Genomic DNA, 16,591 nt, shown 5'->3' on the forward strand with positions numbered 1-16,591 from the left:
GGGATGCTGTTTGAACCACAAGGTGAACCACAGGGCTTAACCAGACTACCTCCACCTCATCTGCAGTTCTGGCCCCCAAACCTTTTACAGCATCACATTCAGCCATCAAAGTGCTCAGTGTCCTCAGCCTCCTCTCTGAACATTTCCTGCTTCTCCCGAGGCCTCTCGTGTGGCCGGTGGACTTCTGCTTTCGTGTGCCAAGGTGAGTGGGCTCTGCGGTCCTCTGGACCGTCATTTGTGCCTCAGCTCCTTCAAAGTCATGCCATCAAACACTACTTCCTGCTCCCCATCCTTCTTACAGTCATCAACAGTCCCTCTGCCTCAGGCTTGGAAGCCTCTCTAGTGCCTCGATCTCTCTCCCATCACCATTCCTGCCATCATTCTTAGGAATTCAAACACTCTGGACTCTTACTTGCCTCATTCTTTTCAATGAGTTTGGTCCTTTGCTTTCGTGGTCGTATTATGAGCCTTGTCATCACTGTAACTGTGTTTGTCTAATAAATATCACCCTATTGCTGCCTCCTATCATTTTAGTTCAAGCCCTTTAGTGTTTTGATTCTATCAGTTCATTTCCCTCCTTATCTACCTTAGATTCAGTGGCCCTCATTCCAATCACTCCTTTAATCAATACCTTCAAAAAACTTGCCTTTTTCCCTACTTCCCTTGTAGTCAGTTGGTAAAAGCCCACCACTGGTTAAATCTAACTTTCTGCCCTTCCTTACCTGAACCAGGCAGGCTCATGTGGCTGGGAAGAAACATACAATCACACAGATTTGTCTTACTTAAAATATATAAATAAGTGGATCCCACTGCAACCCTACCATAGTGCCCTAGTCAATTTGCTCTTTTAGAGGAATATTTTACACTTTCCCTTCTCACTCAGCTAATGACTTCTTATTTGACTGGAAAATAGAAGCAGAAACCATCTGTATGTTCCCATCACAAATCTGCATCTGTAGCTGTTTTTGCTCTTCTTGCTTTCCTTTGATGGATGAATGGTCCAACTCATCTATATCTAATTCTGCAATGGAGTATGTTCCCTTGAGAAGCTGACTGCTTCAGTTAGCCCACTCTTTACTGGCTTCTGTCACCCTAAAACAAGCTATGATGCCTTCCTCAATCCTGCATCCTCTTCCAGCTACTACCCGATTTCTCTGTTCCTCTTCAAAACAAACTCTTTCCAAATTTCACTACGTTCACATCCTCCATTTATGATCTCTCTTGAACCCACTCCAATCAGACATTTATCCCTACCACTTCACCTCTGTCACCTGATAATTTCCATGTCACTAAATCCAGTGGCCCTTTCTCAGTCCTCTCTTGATTCAACAACAACTCTCGATTCAGCAGTTGGTGACTCCCTCCTTGAGACGGTTTCTCCAGTTGGCTTCCAGGCACCTCTCAGTTTCTTACCCATTTCACCAGCACTTTTCTCCAACTTCTCTTGCCAATCCATTCCCTCTTCCTAGCCTGTAATCCCTAGGGCCTCCAGGTTAGTACACTGACCTGCCTACCAGCTGTTTCTGGATATCGAAGTGGCTCACTGTGTCTTTTACTCTACATTGTAAGCCCCTGCAGGCTGAGGCTGACTCGGAGCCCTCCAGGGCCCGGTGTGCATGTGCGCGGGTGGGGGTCTGTACCTGGTAAGTCTCGACGGGGCGGTTTTCCATGTTGAGATCCCAGACTTTGACGGTCAGATAGTCTCTGGTCATGATACACCTCCCACTGTGGCTGAACTTCACGTCCGAAATTGAAGAGATAATTTCAGAGAAAAATGACCTGTTGCTTGGATCTTCTGGCTCTTCAAAAACTGCAGAACAAAAAGCAAAACACGACAAATTTAGTACCTCCTTATTAACTGATGTGAACGTGTTTGGGCCAGCTAGAAAGCCAACCGTCTAACTTGGCATAGGGTTGGAATCGGCAGAATGTAAGTTGCTCGCAGACCTGTCAGTCAGCTCCCTGGCAGTAGAACAAGCTGCCACTGGTTTCTATATCATGTTTCTCATGGAAGGACTCTCACGGGGCTTGTCCCATTCACAGAGCTGACCGCTTGCACAGGCTCTGTTTCACATTTCCCCATGGTCGCTAGGTATCATTGTGATACCAGCAATGGTATACACTGCTACATACCAAAATGTAGTCTTCTTAGATGCTTATTTTTTTCTACTTTTTCGAGATGTAATTCATATACCATAGAATTTACTCATCTAAATTTTACACTTTATGTGATTATATTAAAGATAATACCACCAACCATGCAATCATCAACAAAGCCTAAATTTGGGACATTTGCATTGTTGCCTCCCCCTACAAAAGAACCTGAACTACCTCATACCTATTAGCACTTACTCCTGTTCCCTAATTTCTGCAGCCCTAGGCAAACACTAATCTATTTTCTTGTTTTATGAAATTGCCTATTCTAAAAATTTTACATGAATGGAATCATACTATACATATATTTTATACTATATATTATATACCATATAATGCTGCTATGAATATTCATGTACAAGTTTTTGTGTGAACATATGTATTCATCTCTCTTGGATCATGATGTTTAATAGTGGGACTTTGCTGCCAGACTGCCTTAGGCTTAAGATCAGACTACCGTTGTCTAGCTGTGTGACCCTGGGCAAGTTACTTACCTTTCCTGAGCCTCAGTCTCATAGGTACACTCTGGCTACAATGCCTTTTGTCTGTGTTTTCTATTTGCTCTGGTATCCAGTTGCTGCTTTTCTTTTCCCATAGAGTCAGCTGACTTGCACTTACAGGAATAAAAAAGCACTTACAGGAATAAAAGACACTGAAGCTTATTGTAAGCTGTCTTAATTCATCTTTCTAACCTTTTTTTGAACTTCTCTAGTTCAAACTGGATGTATACCATACCTCTGGATATTTCCCATTTTTATGTCCTGATGGTTCCTCCTTCAATTGTGTCATATTTTGCTTGATTCATATGCCTCATCTTTTACTTACATATTGTTTATTTTAGACCAGATGATCTTTGAAGTCCTGTCACACTTGGTCTGGCCTGTTCACTTACCATTTGCTTGGGTTCTGTCCCAAAGAAAGCATCATTTTTCACATTAGTATTTAACAATCCACAGCTTATCTCACCTAGGATGTGAGCTTCTTGAAGGCAGAATTTTGTTTTTTCTTATCTTTGTACTGAGGGTTTTGCACATAAATGTTCAATAAACCTTCGTTGCTTAAGTTGCAGGATACAAAATCAATACACAGAAATCACTTGCATTTCTATATACTAACAATGAAAAATCAGAATGAGAAATTAAAGAATCAATCCCATTCACCACTGCAACAAAAAGTATTAAATATCTAGGAATAAACTTTCCTAAGGAGACAAAAGAACTGTACATAGAAAATTGTGAGACACTAATGAAAGAAATCAAAGATGACATAAACAGTTGGAGAGAGATTCCATGTTCCTGGGTAGGAAGAATCAATATTGTGAAAATGACTATACTATCAAATGCAATCTAAAGATTCAATGTGATCCCTATCAAATTACCAGTGGCATTTTTCACAGAACTAGAACAAAAAATTTCACAATTCATATGAAATGCAAAAGACCCTGAATAGCAAAGCAGTCTTGAGAAAGAAGAATGGAGCTGGAGGATTCAACCTTCCTGACTTCAGGTTATACTACAAAGCTACAGTCATCAAGACAGTATGGTACTGGCACAAAAACAGAAATATAGACCAATGAAACAAGATAGAAAGCCCAGAAATAAACCCATGCACCACATGGGTACCTTGTTTTTGACAAAGGGGGCAAGAATATACAATGGGGCAAAGACAGCTTCTTCAATAAATGGTTCTAGGAAAACTGGAGAGCTACATGTAAAGACTGAATTTATAACACTTCCTAACACCATACACAAAGATAAAATGGATTAAAGACTTAAATGTAACACCAGAAACTATAAAACTCTTAGAGGAAAACATAGGCAGAACACTTGATGATATAAATCAAAACAAGATCCTCTATGACCCACCTCCTAGAGTAATGGAAATAAAAACAAAAGTAAACAAGTGGGACCTGATTAAACATAAAAGCTTTTGCAGAGCTTTTGCATAAGCAAGGTAAGAAAGACAACCTTCAGAATGGGAGAAAACAATAGCAAATGAAACAACTGACAAAGGATTAATTTCCAAAATATACAAGCAGCTCAACCAAGTCAATACCCAAAAAACAAACAACCCAATCAAAAAGTAGGCAAAAAGACCTAAACAGACATTTCTCCAAAGAAGACATACAGATGGCTAACAAACACATGAAAAGATGCTTAATTCACTCATTATTAAGAGAAATGCAAATCAAAACTACAATGAGATATCACCTCACATGGGTCAGAATGGCCATCATAAAAAAATCTGCAAGCCATAAATGCTGGACAGGGTGTGGAGAAAAGGAAACCCTCTTGCACTGCTGGTGGGAATGTAAATTGATACAGCCACTATGGAAGATGGTATGGAGATTCCTTAAAAAACTAGGAATAAAACCACCATATGACCCAGCAATCCCACTCTTAGGCATATACCCCAAGGAAACCAAAATTGAAAAAGACACATGTATCCCATTGTTCATTGCAGCACTATTTACAATAGTTAGACATGGAAGCAACCTAGATGTCCATTGACAGATGAATGGATAAAGAAGTTGTGGTGTATATATATACACACACACAATGGAATATTAGCCATAAAAAGGAACGTATCTGAGTCAGTTCTAATGAGATGGATGAACCTAGAACCTATTATACAGAGTGAAGTGAGTCAGAAAGAGAAAGATAAATTTTATATTCTAATGCATATATATAAAATTAAGAAAAATGGTACTGAAGAACATTTACAGGGCAGCAATGGAGAAACAGACATAGAGAATAGACCTATGGACATGGGGAGAGGGGAGGAGAGGGTGAGATGTATGGAAAGAGTAACATGGAAACTTATATTACCATATGTAAACTAGATAGCCAATGGGAATTTGCTGTATGGCTCAGGAAACTCAAACAGGGGCTCTGTATCAACCAGGAGGGGTGGGATGGGGAGGGAGATGGGAGGGAGGTTCAGAAGGGAGGGGATATATGTATACCTATGGCTGATTCATGTTGAGTTTTGACAGAAAACAGCAAAATTCTGTGAAGCAATTATCCTTCAATAAATAATAAATTAAAAAAATATTTGTTGCTTGTTTGGAACCAAAGCCAGATAATTTAACAAAATCTTGGCCTTATAAGTGGTTAGCTTGCATAACATTGAGCTATACATATTTGCCTACATTTAATTATTTTTGACCTACCATAATGGTAGTTGAGTATGGTTCTGCTTGGTAAGTGCTTCTATTACAGTTTTAGGCTAAACAAAACATCAGCCTGCAGGTTACTGAGTAACTCTTCCCCCAAGAGTTTCTCTTCCTGCCTGTTCAATGCACTCACAGAGTTGCTATGAAATGCTATGTAGAAAATCTAGAGGTGGAGACAGGATGGTGGAGTAGAGGGATGTGATCTCACCTTTTCTTATGAAAACACCAAAATCACAACCATCAACAAAAAAAATGCTGGAACCTACCAAAAAGATATTATACATCCAAAGCAGCAGCCATTATGGGATGGTAGGAGGAATGAAATCACGATAAAATCAAACCCCATGCCCGTGGGGTGGGCGACCCACACACTGGAGAATCATTACACTACAGAAGTTCTGCCACAGGAGTGAAAGCTCTGAGCCCCATGTCAGGCTCCCCAGCCTTGGGGTCTGGCAACCAGAGGGGGAGCCTTGGTAAATTTAAGAAAACTGAGATCATATCAAGCATATCAAGCATCAACCACAATGCTATATGCCTAGAAATCAACTATCAGAAAAAAAAATTGCAGTAAAACAACCACAAACACATGGAGGCTAAGCAATATGCTACTAAACAACCAGTGGGTCACTGAAGAAGTCAAGGAAGAAATACATACCTAGAGACGGATGAAAATGAAAGCCCAAGGCTCCGAAACACGGCAGCTGTTCTAACAGGCGAACTTGGGGCTGCTGGGGCAGGGGGCGCGTTAAGGGTGGAGGGAAAGGATAGGGAATTTGGGATGGACATGTACATTCTGCTATATTTAAAGTGGATAACCAACAAGGACCTGCTGTATAGCACAGGGAACTCTGCTCAATGTTATGTGCAACCTGGATGGGAGGAGGTCTGGGAGAGAATGGATACATGGATATGTATGGCCAAGTGTTCTTCATTGTTCATCTGAAACCATCACAACATTGTTTGTTAATTGGCTATACTCCAATAAAAAATAAAAAATGTTTGAGAGAAGTTTATAGCAATATTGTCTTACTTCAGGAAACAAAAAGCCTCAAACAACATAACCTTACACCTAAGGCAACTAGAGAAAGAGGAACAAAACCCAGTTAGTAGAAGGAAAGAAACCATAAAGATTAGAGCAGAAATAAAAGAAATAGATGAAAAAAATAGAAAAGATCAATGAAACTAAAAGCTCATACTTTGAAAAGATAAATAAACTTGATAAACCTTTAGCCAGACTCATTAAGAAAAACAGGGCTCAAATCAGTAAAATTAGAAATAAAAAGTTACAATGGGGTGAGATGGGATGGGAGGGAGGTTCAAAGGGGAGGGGACATAGGTATACTTGAGGGTGATTCATGTTGATGTATGGCAGAAACCAACACAATATTGTAAAGCAATTTTCCTTAAAAAAGAAAAGTTACAATGGACACTGCTGCTGCTGCTAAGTTGCTTCAGTCGTGTCCAGCTCTGTGCGACCCCGTAGATGGCAGCCCACCAGGCTCCCCGTCCCTGGGAATCTCCAGGCAAGAACACTGGAGTGGGTTGCCATTGCCTTCTCCAGAAATACAAAGGATCATAAGAAACTACTACAAGCAACCAAATCCAATAAAATGGACAAATTCTCAGAAAGGTACAATCTCTCAAGGCTGAACCAGGAAGAAATAGAAAATATGGACAGACCCATCACAAGTACTGAAATTGAACTTGTGATTTAAAAATTCCCAATAAATGTCTAGGATCAGATGGCTTCACAGGTGAATGTCATGAAACATTTAGAGAAGAGCTAACACCATATCCTTCTGAAATTCTTCCCAAAAACTGTATAGGGAGGAACACTCCCAAGCTCGTTCTATGAGGCCACCATCACCGTGATACAAAAGCAAAGATACCACAAAAAAGCACTGTTTACAAGAGCCAAGATACAGAAGTAACCTAAATGTCCACCAACAGATGAATGGATAATGATGGTACATATACATGATGGCATATTACTCAGGCATTAAAAAGAATGAAATGCCATTTGCAGCAACATGGATGGGCCTGAAGATTATCATACTAAGTGAAGTAAGTCAGAGAAAGACAAATATCATGTGATGTCATTTATATTCAGAATCTAAAACAATGACACAAGTGCATTTGTTTACAAAACTGGAACAGACTCACAGACTTTGAAAAAAACTTATGGGTTACCAAAGGGGCAGGGAGGGACAAATAAATTGAGAGTTTGGGATGACGTATACAGACTACTGTATTTAAAAGAGATGACCAACAGAGACCTGTTGAATGACACAGGACACTCTGCTCAATATCTGTAATGATCTAAATGTGAAAAGAAAGATATACATATATGTATAACTGAATCACTTTGTTGTACACCTGAAACTAACACAACTTTGTTCATCAGCTATACCCCCAATATAAAATTAAGAATTAACCCAAATTCTTTGTAGAAAATCTAGTACAAATGAGTTGTCTTCCAAACCTTGCTGAATTATACCATGAGCCAAACCAAAATACTAATTTTCACAGCAACAACAAAAAAAACCCTGATCAATCAGAATTGAACTTGAGAGTTAAAAAACTCACTGAAACAGAAGAACATGAACTGGATACCATCTCTGACCCAGTGTCTCAGTCTCTGCCCTTACCTCTTGGTAAGCACTAACAAGGCCCCTGGACTCTGACTGGTGTCCTCATAGTTGGATACTAGATTTCTACCTTAGTTTCTCTGCAAGGTAATCTCATTAGGACCAGGGACTTAGAAACTCCAGGGAGAGGAACGATGGCCCTGAAGTTTGGTCGCCCCCTACCCAGTGCATCTGGAGAGCTTGAGTCAGTAAACGGGAAGGACTTTGCAAAACTGCACACTGATGGCAGTCAATTCCTGCCTCTGTCACTTATCAGCTGCTCACATTTTCTTTTCTACTCTGAGATTCCATTTTCCCAGCTGCAGAATAGGCATGCTGCTTGGCACATAGCAGGTCTTCAGTAAATATCAGCTGCTGATATTTTTATCATGAAAAGTATGCACTGATTCTGTATTAGCCAATCATATTTCACTTACTAAGCCTCTTGGGGAGCTTCCCTGGAGGTTCAGGCAGAAAAGAATCTGCCTGCAATGCAGGAGACCTGGGTTCAGTCCCTGGGTCAGGAAGATCCCCTGGAAGAGGGAATGGTTACCTATTTCAGTATTCTTGCCTGGAGAATTCTATGGACAGAGAAGCCTGGCAGGCTACAGTCCATGGGGCACAAAGAATTGGACAAGACTGACCAGAGAGAGAGAGAGAAGCCTGGGGGGGGAGGATTAAATTAGGAGTCTGGGATTAGCAGATACAAACTACTAAATAGAAAATAGATAGGCAACAGCACAGGGAACTATATTCAATACCCTGTAATAAACTATAATGGAAAAGAATATGAAAAATAATATATAACTGATTCACTTTGTTGTACACCTGAAACTAACACCACATTGTAAGTTAACTACACTTCAATAAAAAAGACTCTTTTGAGAATTTGGGACTGAAGACTACAGAACCTGGGGGCTATTTAAATGATGTAAATATGTAAAAGAGTATTACAAGGTTATACCTAGGAATATGTTCCCCAAATGTTAGGCATATTGGAAGGCCAGTGTGGCAGCATTGTAAAGGCTTAAAGTGACAGCCCCAGAAGATGGAGGTGAAATGAAAAAAGATAATGTTTAATCAACCCATCACAAGTTCATGTAGAATGCAGAGACCAGAATATAAATAACATGCCTACCTGCACAGCACTGCAGGTCATTACATGTCTGTGCTTATCCAAGTCTTAATATTAGCTCCATGAATTCCTTCCATTCATTCAGCAACGATATTCAATGCTATTAATATTTACTGTTTATGGGAAGCTTATTATGTTTCAGGCCCTAAACTTTTCATATTTTATCTTATTTAATCCTTATAACAATCCTACAAAGTGGGAACCATGATTTCTTACTTTACAGATGTGGAAAACTAAGGCACAGAGAGGTTTTGCAACCCATAGAAGGACAACACAGCTAGATGGAGTAGCTGACCTGAGTGTGTGTGCGGGTGGGTGTGTTAGTCACTCAGTTACGTCTGACTCTTTGCGACCCCATGGACTGTAGCCCGCCAGGCTCCTCTGTCCGTGGGATTTTCCAGGCAAGAATATCGGAGTGGGATGCAATTTCCTCCTCCAGGGGATCTTCCAGACTCAAGGATTGAACCTGCATCTCCTGCATTTTTTGCCTTGGCAGGCGGATTCTTTACCACTGCACCACCTCGGAAGCCCATAGCTTACCTGAAGTAGAATTTTGAACTTGGGTTTGTCTGACTTCAAAGTCTCTGTTCTTAATCATGGTGCAGTGCTGCCTTGAACTATGTACAAGATCTTATTTTAGGAGCTGTAAGAAAATACCAGGGTGGTATCTACATAACATCATGGAACTATAAAGCTGGAAGTCTCACACTAATTATTTTTTTTATTGTGCATCAGCTAAATGAAAGTCAGTGTAAGGGCTCTTAATGATGACTAGTCCTACTCTAGTCTGTTGACAACACAAGTCCTCAAGAGAATGAATCGATTTCAAACACTTAAGGTACATAGCTCCTCTATTGAAAGCTCCTGAGTTCAGGCCTTACTCCATCATTGGCAAGCAAAGGTTGGGTCCCCAGGACTTTGTATGACCCTGCCAAGACCCTCACCACAGGAAGTCCAGGCCCTCAGGACATCTCTTACCCCTGGATTCTAATCCCTGTGGTCTGTCATCAACAAGGCAGCCTTTCCTCCCTCTGTCCATCTCCCCAGTTTATGTGCACTGACATTTGAAAGATTTTATTTGTCTTTTCTATAGAATACAAACTCTATAAGGGTTGGGGTTCTTGTCTATTTCATTCTACTGTATTCCCTGGAACATAGGAAGTGCTCAGTAAATATGTTAAATGAATGAATACTGATGATCCATTTTAATTTTTAAATGAAAATAATATTTATCTACTAAGCAGGTCCTAAAAGGAATCTATCAAACCAATGCTTTATTCATCCAGATTGAAGTCCTTGAAAAGTACGAAAAATACAAGTCACCTGTAATTCAAGTTTTTCACTAATTCAGGCTGAGCCATCATTTTTCAGTATTTAAGTGTCTCTTGTGTGCATGCACACACATCCTACACTTAGTACATTACCTAGAACACGCAAATTAGAAAGTATTTGCTGGGTGATGCATGCCAGGCCCTGAACTATATGCCAAATAGACCCAGTCCTATCTTTGTGGAACTCACAGGCTAGGGGAGGAGATAAACATTAAACAAGCCACAGATTCCGCTGCACATGTGAATAAGTGAGTTACTGCATTATAAGTGTGGGAATAAAGGTGCTGGGAAACGCGCTTGTGGAATGCAAGTGACGCATCACTGCATTCTGTGTAGTTTACTGAATAGGTGGTCCAAGCGGGTCCAGTGCTTGAGTGATAGATCTCAAGACAAATCAGAACAAATCAGGTATTTCTCCTGAAGACCCTTGACTTGGCATTACAAATCCTGCTGATTTGCGGGGTTTGCGACTAGCTTTTAGAAAATAAAGACATCAAGAGAAGGAAAGAAGAGAACCATGACAGAGGAGGAAGCAGCCATGAAGAGAACCCTAACAGCACAGCACTATTCACTGTGGACGTGTCAGACTTGCCGACAGATGCTTGTGTCTTGGAGACCCCCGTAATGACATTAACAACAACGATCATGACATCTACCACCTTTTCTTGGTCCTCATGCTTTGCATACATCATCACATTTAATGTTCAAACCTATGAGGAAGGTACTCTCACTGTCCTAACTTATAGATGAGGTAGATCAGGAGAGGCTGAGTAACTTGCCTAGCATCATGCAGGTAATGAGTAGTAGAGGTGGCCTTTCTACTGACCATCTGTCTGCCTCACTAACCCTGCCTCCACAATTTGGCCTCTCCTTGCTTTGTCAGTATCGTTTCTGTTTAAACAATCAAGTCACAGTAGACTCCCTCGTATTTTAGACATACCTGTGCATGCCCACTTCCATGTCTCTGCTCCTTCTTATCTCTTCCCTTGCCCACCATGGGCTACCAGGGAAAACATCAGACTGGAAATCAAGAATGCTGGGTGGAATCTATGCTGGATTCAAATTAGCTGGCTCTTAATAATACCTACTACCTGTTAAGCTACCACTTACGCCATGTGCCTTACATGCATTAATTCATTTGCTATTCACAGATCCTATTTTGCTTTTCCACAAATCAGTCCCAGCAGGCACAGATGCTCTCGGTCTGCTTTCAGCCTAAGCTCTTTATCTCTCTCTATTGTCTCTCGTTTGAATGGCTGGACAACATCAACTCTCTGGACTGATTTCCTTGTCTGTAATATGATGGAGGTAGGATTGCCAACCAGGTCCCTCCCAGCTCTCAGACAATATGATTGACGAATTCCACTGGTCTTGTCTTTCATCTTTCCTCTACTTTTTTTTTTTAAAGTCTCAATTAAAAAAATAAAACAAAAACAATATACCAGGGAACCCAGAGGCAAATAACTTTTTAAAACAGAATAAAACAGAGCAAGTAAAGACAGATGATATAATACCCTTTAAAATAACTGTTTCATAATTTCAACAAATAAAATGCTTGATTAAGAATTTTCACAGATAATTAGAAAATATATTGAAAAGAACCAAACAAGGGTAATTAGAACCCAATAAAGGCATTTAGCAGTGGAGCAGATATAACTAAAGAGAATGAATAAACTGGAACATCTCCTCCAAAAGAACAGAGAGAATAGAGAATATAAAAAGATTTCACAGAAACAGAGAATACATTGATAAAAGTTAATACATATAATTGGAACTGAAGAAGAGAATAGAGAGTATATTTCAAAAAAATAAATTTCAAAACTAATGAGTTATCAGGACACTATTTTAAAAGCACTACAATCTCCAAACAGAAAGACATGCAAATGCACGGTACATTGTAGTACAACTGCTAAAAAGCAGGGTCAGCTTCCTCTACTAATGCCCATTATCCTAGGCTAGCCTTCTCATCATGACTCCAGAAAAACACTCAGGAATTTGTCAGGGATTCCAGATGCTGCAGTCAATTGAGCTTCGGAAAGTCCTACTCAATCGGGGCAGGGGGTGGGGGGGAGCGGGGTTGATGATGCAATTAATCTATTAAAAGTGCTGAGAAGTCCTGCAGGTAAAAAAAGACCTAAAGAAACATTTCTCCAAAAGAGACATACAGATGGCTAACAAACATATGAAAAGGTCTTCAACATTGCTTATTATTAGAGAAATGCAAATCAAAACTACAATGAGATATCACCTCACACGGGTCAGAATGGCCATCATAAAAAAAAATCTACAAACAATAAATGCTGGAGAGGGTGTGGAGAAAAGGGAACCCTCTTGAAGTGTTGGTGGGAATGTATGTTGATATATTGATATAGCCACTATGGAAAACACTATGGAGATTCCTTGAAAAACTAGGAATAAAACCACCATCGGTTCAGTTCAGTCGCTCAGCCATGTCTGACTCTTTGCGACCCCATGAATCGCAGCACACCAGGCCTCCCTGTCCATCACCAACTCCTGGAGTTCACTCAGACTCACGTCCATCGAGTCGGTGATGCCATCCAGCCATCTCATCCTCTGTCGTCCCCCTTCTCCTCGTGCCCCCAATCCCTCGCAGCATCCATAGGACCCAGCAATCCCACTCCTAGGCATATACCCTGAAGAAAGCAAAATTGAAAAAGACACATGTACCCCAGCATTCACTGCAGCACTATTTACAATAGCTAGGATATGGAAACAACCTAGATGCCCATGGACAGATGAATGGATAAAGAAGCTGTGGTACATCATACACAATGGAATATTACTCAGCCATAAAAAGGAACACATCGGAGTCAGTTCTAATGAGGCAGATGAACCTAGAGCCTATTATACAGAGTGAAGTCAGTCAGAAAGAGAAAAATGAATATTACATACTCACACATTTATATGGAACTAGAAAGATGGTACTGATGAAATTATTTGCAGGGCAGCAATGGAGACACAGGCATAGAGAACAGACTTAGGGACACGGGGAGAGGGGAGGAAGGAGAGGATGGGATGTATGGAGAGTGTAACATGGAAACATACATTACCATATATAAAATAGATAGCTAATAGAAATTTGCTGTATGTCTCAGGGAACTCAAACTGGGGCTCTGTAACAACCTAGAGAGGAGGGAGGTGGGAGGGAGGTTCAAGAGGGAGGGGACGTAGGTAGACCTATGGCTGATTCATGTAGCTATTTGGCAGAAACCAACATAACACTGTAAAGCAATTATCCTTCCATTAAAAATAAATTTAATTATTAAATTTTATCTAGGAATCCAGATTTCTCAACCTTTACAGTACTGAATTTTGGGCCAGAAAATTCTTTGCTTGGCACATTGTAGGATGTTTAGCAATATCCCTGGCCTCTGCTCACTAAACCACATCCTTCAACTGAGACAACCAGAAATGGCTCCAGAGATTGCCAAATCCCAAGGCCATGGTTGCCCCTGGTTGAGAACCACTGCTTTAATCCTGCTTTCAAATCTTATTGAATCAAACCACCTCCCTTTCCCCGTTCCATTTTATTTTTCTTGGAAAATCACTTGCAACCCAATATCTCTCCAGAGCAGACCTCCTCAGAATCTACTTTGGGTTATCATGCTACAGTCAACGGAGAAATGAATAAAGAAGACGAGGTACATATACACAGTGGAATATTACTCAGCCATAAAAAGGAATGAAATTGGGTCATTTGTAGAGATGTGGATGGATCTAGAGACTGTCATACAGATGGAAGCAAGTCAGAAAGAGAACCACAAATATCATACATTAATGTGCATTGGTGGAATCTAGAAAAATGGTATATAGATGATCTTATTTACAAAATAGAAATAGAAACTCAGATGTAGAGAACAAACGGATGGCACGGGGGAAAAGGGAGGGGTGGGATGAATTGGGAGATTGGGATTGATATATATATATACACACACACACACATATACTATTGATACTAAGTATAAAATTGGTAGCTAATGAGAATCTACTGTATAGCTCAGGGAACCCTACTCAGTGCTATGTGGTGACCTAAATGGGAAAGAAATCAAAAAATGAGGGGATATATGTATTAAATCCTAAAGGAAATCAACCCTGAATTTTCACTGGAAGAACAGATGCTGAAGCTAAAGTTCCAATACTATGGCCCCCTGATACGAGGAGCTGACTCATTGGAAAAGACCCTGATGCTGGGAAAGATTGAGGGCAGGAGGAGAAGGGGATGACAGAGGATGAGATGGTTGGATGGCATCACTGACTCAATGGACATGGGTTTGAGCAAACTCCAGGAGAGAGTGAGACAGGGAAGCCTGGTGTGCTGTGGTCCATGGGGTCACAGAGTTGGATACGACTCAGAGACTGAACAACATAGATGAACCACTTTGCTGTGCAGTAGCAACTAACACAACATTGTAGAGCAACTATACTCCAACAAAATTTTTCTTAAAAAGCACTGACACTTCCTTTCAAATCCTATAGGCTATAATAGGTGTCTGGTACAATGTTTTGTGTTCTAACATGTACAGACAATGGAGCCAAAAAGTACCATGATGTTATCTTTCATGGTGCCTGGCCCAGGGCGGGCACCTCAGACAGTTCAGATGACTGGCACCTGAATAAGATACTGGAATCATGGGAAAGAGTCAAAACCACAGATCAGAGAGAGGAAGAGTTAAGAAGGAAGCTGCTGACTTTGGAGAAACCTAAACCTGCATTTATGACAAGTGGGGCAAAGGAGAAAGGAAGCATGCTGTGTGCTGGGAGAAGAGGCTGGGGACAGCAGAAGAAAGAATGGAGGGAGACCACAGGTAAAGGCTGATCCTGGGCCGGCTGCTCCTTCTGGACCTCACACTGGACACTGCACAGGAACTCACGCCCATGATGGAGGGTCAGGAGGGGGCCCAACGCCTCTGTCGCATATGGCGTGGGGGCTGAGTGCGCAGGTAGTTCCAAGCTCCGCGAGTCTGGGTGGAAAGTCAGCTCTGTCGCTTATGTTATGAACCCTTGGACAAGTGGCTTGATCCTTCCAAGCTTCATTTTCCTTATCTGTCAAATAGACATCAGAGGAATATATACCCTCTAGTGTGGCTGAGGGACAGATGAGATCTTTCACGTCAAGTGCTTAGCACAGGGCTTGTACCCACAATAACACAGGAGGCAGCAACAATGCAGAAGTGGTGCTGCTTAATGCAAGCCTGCTGTGCAATGAGTCCGGAAGCCTGATGTGCTTTTCCACTGGAACTAGATCTTAAGAGCTACTGGTTGTTAAATCGATTTCTAGGTCTTCTACCTGGGCCATTACATGGACACACAACAGCTTGTCTCTGGACCATCAGTTGACATATACCTTCCTCAGTATATGCACCTCTCATTTGGTGCTGAACACTGTCAGCCCCTCCCCGCCCCACCCCCATTCTGATGACTCAGGCACATGAGAGAGAGAGTAAAGGAAACTGGGGATGGGGGTAAAAAGGGAACAGACTCAGAATCACACACAGGGTTTTAAATCGCCCACTTCTGCTGACATTTCTTCTGTGCAGAAGCACAGCTGGCAGGCTTTTCCGTTTGGAGACACGGCCGACAGTTTCCCCACAATGGGGATACAACTGGCAATCTTCCTACAGAGTAAGGCAGATGGCAATTTTCCTTCAGAGGTATGTGCAGGCCACAGTTTTGCCCCTGGAGAGGAAAGGCTCACTGATTGAGATGCAGCCAGTAATCTTTACTATACAGAAGACACATTGAATAATTTTCTCCAGCAAGAAAAATGGCCAACAGTTTTCCCACGGTAAGTAAGAATGCCCATGGACCGATAATGCTCACCTTTATCCAGCTAAGGAGAGCGAGAGAAGAAGTTTAAGATTTAATTAGTGGCTATTGTACTACTGTGGGCATAATGACATAGTCTCCAGACATGAGCTGGAGACTGGAGCTTGGATCAGATGAAGACTCAGCGGATTCTGAACTGGGAAACGACCAAGCCCAGTGGGCTCTACTTTTACAATTTGTTTTTCATACAGACCTTCACTAATTCTACAAGTGATTGTTTAACAGTGAAGACTGTAGCAACACAGTGCATAGCATGATGGAGCAGGAACAGTTCATCTAGGAGAGAACTGTGGTCTCTGAATAACTGTTTCCATGATAT

The 16,591-nt window shown here is 41.2% G+C and overlaps 1 protein-coding gene across 1 annotated transcript in view; it reads right to left on the reverse strand.

Moving 5' to 3' along the window:
* PPP2R2B (protein phosphatase 2 regulatory subunit Bbeta) overlaps positions 1-16,591 on the reverse strand; it is a 478,006-nt gene that overhangs the window by 18,629 nt on the left and 442,786 nt on the right. The window contains exon 8 of the mRNA XM_068980314.1: positions 1,641-1,810. Within this exon, the coding sequence (XP_068836415.1) occupies positions 1,641-1,810 (170 nt within the window). The remainder of the gene's footprint in view (positions 1-1,640; positions 1,811-16,591) is intronic.

This window comes from Capricornis sumatraensis, chromosome 9, assembly GCF_032405125.1.
Source record: "Capricornis sumatraensis isolate serow.1 chromosome 9, serow.2, whole genome shotgun sequence".
NCBI classification, from domain to species: Eukaryota; Metazoa; Chordata; class Mammalia; order Artiodactyla; family Bovidae; genus Capricornis; species Capricornis sumatraensis.